Source organism: Syngnathus acus, chromosome 17, assembly GCF_901709675.1.
Source record: "Syngnathus acus chromosome 17, fSynAcu1.2, whole genome shotgun sequence".
Lineage (NCBI taxonomy): Eukaryota > Metazoa > Chordata > Actinopteri > Syngnathiformes > Syngnathidae > Syngnathus > Syngnathus acus.
In genome coordinates this window covers 11,400,012-11,406,190 of record NC_051102.1, presented here as the reverse complement: position 1 = coordinate 11,406,190, position 6,179 = coordinate 11,400,012, and the positions used below count along the sequence as shown (strand labels likewise).

The 6,179-nt window shown below is 42.5% G+C and overlaps 1 protein-coding gene across 2 annotated transcripts; it reads left to right on the top strand.

Annotated features, from left to right (window-relative positions):
• Nucleotides 1-1,790: 1,790 nt before the first annotated feature.
• LOC119136945 (presenilins-associated rhomboid-like protein, mitochondrial) lies at nt 1,791-4,803 on the top strand. 2 transcript variants are annotated; one of them, XM_037275826.1, is made up of 11 exons: nt 1,791-1,923; nt 2,114-2,231; nt 2,274-2,309; nt 2,578-2,685; nt 2,752-2,884; nt 3,050-3,145; nt 3,233-3,382; nt 3,706-3,776; nt 3,874-3,975; nt 4,173-4,270; nt 4,536-4,803. In XM_037275826.1, exons 1-11 carry the CDS (start codon nt 1,805-1,807, stop codon nt 4,684-4,686), a joined length of 1,182 nt encoding a protein of 393 aa, XP_037131721.1. In that variant the 5' UTR covers nt 1,791-1,804; the 3' UTR covers nt 4,687-4,803. The 2 variants fall into 2 exon arrangements, with proteins under 2 accessions (XP_037131721.1, XP_037131720.1); XM_037275825.1 differs by having other exon boundaries at nt 2,114-2,309.
• The last annotated feature ends 1,376 nt before the right edge of the window (nt 4,804-6,179 follow it).

The following is a 6,179-nucleotide window of genomic DNA, read 5'->3' as shown; positions in this document are numbered from 1 at the left end:
ACAAGCCCAAAAAATGAATACAGAAATGTAACTACAATTCACCATTTCTCAAGAGACCTTCTAAATGTTTAAAATTCCACCCCACCCAAATGTTGGCAAAATATTCACTTGACACGATGACCAAACAGCGCAGTAGAGAAGGAAAACAAGAGCAAGTGTTCATGTCCAACGGGCTCATTGATCAGTGATGGGGGAATGCGCCCTGTCAGCACTTGTGGGACTCGACAGCTCCACTTTCCTCTGATCTCTAAAAGACATTTGGAAGCAAGCTAGAGAGGCGAATGTGTCATACGGGGAATGTATCTGCATAAACAGCCACAGATGACATCATCAATTCATTTACATGAATGATGTTTTTGGTGTGTGTGTGTGTGTGTGTGTGTGTGTGTGTGTGTGTGTGTGTGTGTGTGTGTGTGTGTGTGTGTGTGTGTGTGTGTGTGTGTGTGTGTGTGTGTGTGTGTGTGTGTGTGTGTGTGTGTGTGTGTGTGTGTGTGTGTGTGTGTGTGTGTGTGTGTGTGTGTGTGTGTGTTTTCCGACCTGTCTTTTTCTGTCCCTGGCGTCAGTTGCCAGTGAATCAATGATGAAAGAGGACACGTCTGCTCTGCCGGACAAAATGAATGTCCTGCATTGCTCAGGAAAGAACTTGAACTCTTGCATAGATTTTGACATGAGTCATAAAGAACGTTTTTAAACCACCAAACCAAACAAAGGGGCCTGATGATTATCACCTTGTTTTCTACCGTCATCCTTCATCGTGTTTCTCCTCTGCTCCGCCACGCCACCATGTCCTGTTCCGACCCACAGGATAATATCGTCGTCAATAGGATATCATCTAACTTGGCTGGCGGAGTGTACTTGGGCCTGCCTGTTACAGAGGCATATTGCTGTCCTTTATGTCTATTTGGTTTATGCTTCAATGCATTGCATATGATGGATACAGTACGCGGTGTGACGCTAAAGGCAAGAATGTGTATTGCAGATGTAGCCTTGGAAGTAAGCCCTGCCCTGGCTTCTCTGCAGACACTGCAGTGCAGCTATGTTGGAACTTCTTCGCCTCATTCTGGAGTCAGTGGTGAGCTTGTGCAAAGTTTGTGGCACTTGTCTGGATGCCAATAACAACACCCACCACCATCAATAATACTGCTCACCTCGGCGAGGCCTCCATGGCTTTCTCTCCTGTTTTCTTAGAAACAAAAACGCTCAGTGTCTTAGTCTGAGTAAATCATCGGAGTTATTTTAGAAGCATTTATTTGATTTATAACTCCGTATTTGATCTGATTGTATATATATATATATATCTTTTTTTATATATGACAACTTTGCTGAAATACTTGATTGCAGAAGGGGGTTGGATTTTTTTAACAAGTAATGTAAAGCCACCTCTGATTACATTTGATTTCAAACGCATTCTGAAGTGTACTACTTCGGCCACAAGAGGGAAGTGTTGTAATAGATGCTCGCAAAAGAGATGCTGCCTTCAAAGACTCCAAAATAAATGGAGAGTCCATGACTTGGCGTATTCTTCATTCTTTTTGTTGGCTCTTATAGCTAACCCATTCAAACCGATATCTAATCTTTTTTCCGTACGTTTTTACATTCAATACAAAAAAAGGCAACTGGATTCCAGATTTGATAGATAGATAGATAGATAGATAGATAGATAGATAGATAGATAGATAGATAGATAGATAGATATAATAAATAATGTGACTCGTCCAAACATACGTTACAGGTGAACGCAGCAAACACAAACATGACGTTGCTGAAGTTAGGAAACTCGTAACGCAATTGGCTGAGCTTCAACATGTGGGCGGAGCTTCGAATTGAGGTCAGAAAAACAAACATGGCGTGGAGGGGCTGCATTATCAAATGGACCAGAATAAACCAAATTCCAGCAAAAAATATGACCACGCGAGCGTCCAGGCAAGTCGATATAACATTTTCAATACAACATTATTATTTGTTGAGGAAAAACAACGTCCGGCCGGCCGGCCGGACGCCTAACTAATGGCTAGCGACTGTCATTGAGGGGAAGCAACTGTCAGTGAATGACAGCTTTGCATTTCACGTGTCTGATAATTGTCTCGATTTCACTTGAAATGTTATTTCAAAGGCTCGAGCTCTACTGTCAAGGGAGGCGTGGATTCCGCCGTGACGCTAAAAAGGCAGAAACCAAAAAAGGCAACGTCAACCCTGCAACACATCCTAACAACGTTTCACCACCGGCGGCAGCGGCGGCAGCAGCGGCAGCAGCAGCAGCAGCACTTGAGCGGCCGAAGCTGCTCAAGCCTCTGCTCTTCACAATTGGGGTGAGGGCGCTTTTTGCATTTTGCTCTTGGACACAACACATGCCTGCAGAGTCATTGTAATACTGCAGTATTTCATTCAGTAAGGAGCACATCAAAGCACAGCACAGCAGCACAAAATGACCAGTACAATCATTTCTGTCTTTTCTTTCTTATTAAAAAAGATTCTGCAGATTGCACCTTTTGTCTTGGAATATAGTATATTAGGACCTTTTTGTATTCCTATTAAGACTTTTTGCTCCACGATATAGTTGCCCTAACGCCACATCAGTTTACAGGCTGCTCTTTCGGTGCTGCGGCCATCCTGCAAAGCGAGAACATTAAGCCAAGAGTCAGAACTATAAGGGACGAAGACGACGAGTCTGATCAACTGCTACGGGTGAGCTTTTGTCAAAATGACGAAAAACAAAAGACTCACTTTGTGAGGATATTTGGGGCAAATTAGGCTTCCACAGACATGGCGTACTGGCATGACTGGTGGAGCCAGCTGACGGCCTTCCAACGCCAGATCATCCTCCTCATGTCGGTGGTGGACGACTTCTGGAGCAGACGCACTGAAGGCCAGAAAACAGTCGTAGGTGAGTTTACTCTATACCGAGTGGATGGAAAAGGGCCAACCGGTAAAACGCCGATTTCTTTTTCAATTGACTCGTACAGGTGGGACACGTTGCGAAATGATTTATTTACCTTGGTCGTCATTTTTTCGATCCATCTGCGGACTTGTTAGAGCCAATGTTTTGCAGGTATAATCGTGGCCAACACATTGGTGCTGTGTTGCTGGAGGATCCCCTCGCTTCAAAGGAGCATGATGAAATATTTCACATCTAACCCCGCCGCCAGTGAGTATCACAGCCGTTTTTGAAAGGAGAATAGGACCCATGAAAAAGTCTTCTTTGGACCGAACTTGTCATCTTTGTTTCGGGCAGAGTCTCAGTGCCTTCCCATGGTCTTGTCCTCATTCAGCCACTACTCCATCTTCCACTTGATGGCCAACATGTATGTCCTGTGGACATTTTCCTCGGGGATCGTCTCCATCTTAGGGAGGGAGCAGTTTCTCGCCGTCTACATGTCAGCTGGTAAACTGCTGGGATGTTTCACAAATCACAAATGAATCCAGCTCACAGTTGACACTGGTATACTTTTGATGATCGTTCTGACTTTGCAAATGTTGTTTTGACCCGCACCATCTCTGAATATTTAGACTTTATCCATGTCAAATGAATTCTTTTGGCATACTATTTCAACTTTATTTCCTTTCTGAATTTATGACTAGAATATATTTGGGCTGTGTGCAATTCGGACTTTTCGGATTGTATTTGACCATCTGGCTGGCCTTTTATGCTGAATATGCACCGTGTTATGGAACAAGCAGAAGCAATGTCATGTTGTTTCCCTCCAGGCGTTATTTCCACTATGTTCAGCTATGTGTGTAAAACGACCTCTGGACGCATCTTCCCTTCATTAGGAGCGGTGAGCTACTTCTCCAGTAACAGTTGATACACAGGATATGAGATGTTGGTTAGTCGGTTTGTTTGTTTTTTAAATGGAGCTTTTTGGTCCCTGTCAGTCAGGTGCAATCATGGCGGTGGTAGCTGCAGTCTGTTCCAAAGTCCCAGAAGCCAAACTGAGCATCGTTTTCCTCCCTATGGTCACTCTCACGGCAGGAACTGTGAGTGAAATAGCCGAGATCGTTTGTAATGTTCCGTTTTGAATCAACAAAGCTACTTTTTTTTATATTTTTTTTATATATATATTGTTTGGCAGATGCAAATTGGTGTGTGTGTGAGAGAGAGAGAGAAGAATAAAGTCCAACGTACGAATAAGTGCTTTGCGCAAGTTGAGCCATTCTATTTTGCTGCTCTTCAGGCTTTGAAAGCGATTCTTGCTGTGGATGCGGCTGGCTTGCTATTGGGATGGCAGGTGTTTGACCACGCGGCCCACCTCGGTGGCGCTCTCTTTGGCATGTAAGTCAAGAAGAGATCATATGATTTCAATCATGTTTTGAAGAAGGTGGGAAATTGCCATCATGTGCTTTGACTGAATTTCCCACAGCTACCTCAATCATGATTTCAATTCAAACAACTCATGTCCCATCAAATTGATTGAAGTCACTTGCAAACTCCATATTAGAGAACTCAGATATCAATGTGTTTCATGCATGCTTGCGAAAATGAAATGGATTTCAAATCATGATCTATTTTAAAATCTGACAATATATTTTTCGTGCAGCTGGTACGGAGCGTACGGTCACAAGCTGATCTGGGGCAAGAGGGAGTCTGTGGTCAAGATGTGGCGCAGCATTCGCACTCCTGGCGGTGGCTCGAGGCCTGGAGGCGGGCCCAAGGTGGATGACAAAGGAGGACCACCCGGACCCAATTAAAACTCCCCTCAGAAAACTGAATCATGGTCCATATTATCCCCCCGCCCCCCCAGGATATGCAAACAGCCTCTTATCCACAGACATGGATGTTATTAATAAATGTTACTTCACACCTAGCATCATTGTTTTTACATCCACATGGTAAAAAGCCAAATCTTGATCATCTGCTTTTCATATTATTGTGAAATGTTTCTTTTGGTGACAATAGGGCACTCCTACCTCTCCAACTGCTACCAAATGTACTGTTTTCCCCCCAAAAAAGTGAACCACAATTAAAATTAACAATGCAAGGTTGGTTGTGTGTTGCAGCAGTTACTGAATGTGTGCGAGTGAGAGAGAGAAAACTCTTACCTGAACTGTCATCCGGCATCTTCAGACAGAGGCGCAATTTCACGGAATTCAAGCGCTGCTGCCTTGTAATTGTCGTCCAAAACGAAAGTAAAATACCATGAGTACATCCGGTTTGTGCTTCTTCTTGGCGTCGGCGCCTGCCTGAGAAATCAAAGGAAAGGTAGGCGCAAGATTAGCATCACCCTCATGGTTGCCAACGACAAGGGTTTGTCGCATTAAATTGCATAAATCCACTAGAAATTGACTGTGGGATTCTAGTTTAAGGTTAAAAATAACATTTAAATGGAACGTCCTACTCACCCCCGAAAAATGAGGGATTACTGCATCTGAACGGGTGCGTTGACTTCATATCCACTGAGACACAAGCTGCTCATCCATGATTAGAGACATTATTAACATTTCACCTTGGCTCAAGCAATTGTGTAAATATGCATCTATACTGCACACAAACTTCTGTTTACAAAATGTTTTTTGACCATTTGTAAAAAAAAAAAAAAAAAAAGGAGATAGAGCAACACTCGAGAGTTAGCAATCTCATTTAATCTTTTCCCCCTAAACTCGGAATCACTGTAGTACATAAGTTACATTTTGTGTCAAATTTCACAGGTTCAATTTTTTTCTTTCCTCCTCAAACTTCCAGTTTGACCTCTTGCTCGTATCAAACAAACAAACAAAAAAGCAGATTGTATTATACAAAAATGCAAACCAATTTTCACACAGTGAATTCTCTTACAAAGTCAAAATGGCGTCGTAATGGCTACATCCACATTGGAGGAAGATAATTCTAGACATTCCTTAATGGAGTATAATATACATATAAAACCTTTTTTCCTTGCTGAAATTAAACCTGTACCTTAATTTAAGAGATTTTTATGATCTTTTTTTTTTTACAAGGGAAGCTATAATAATAATAATAAAAAAAAAATCATTTTGCAAATTCCATTACCCACAAAGTCGGGAAAATACAACACGAGCCTCAAACAGCAGTAACAGAGCTCAGTGGTTTCAAGAAAAGTTGGAGAGTGGAGGGCTTTAACGACATGATCTCATTGGTAAACAGCAGTTTCCCCTCAGAAACATCAAAACGGTATCTCTTGCTATGTAGTAAAGCCCCAAATGAGACATTATCCGAACTCAAAGGT

Coding starts and splice junctions, on each gene's coding strand:
- LOC119136945 (XM_037275825.1), top strand. CDS start 1,805: ATGTGGGCGGAGCTTCGAATTGAGGTCAGAAAAACAAACATGGCGTGG. Junction 1,924..2,113: donor ATGACCACGCGAGCGTCCAG/GCAAGTCGATAT, acceptor GTTATTTCAAAG/GCTCGAGCTCTACTGTCAAG. Junction 2,885..3,049: donor AGGCCAGAAAACAGTCGTAG/GTGAGTTTACTC, acceptor AATGTTTTGCAG/GTATAATCGTGGCCAACACA.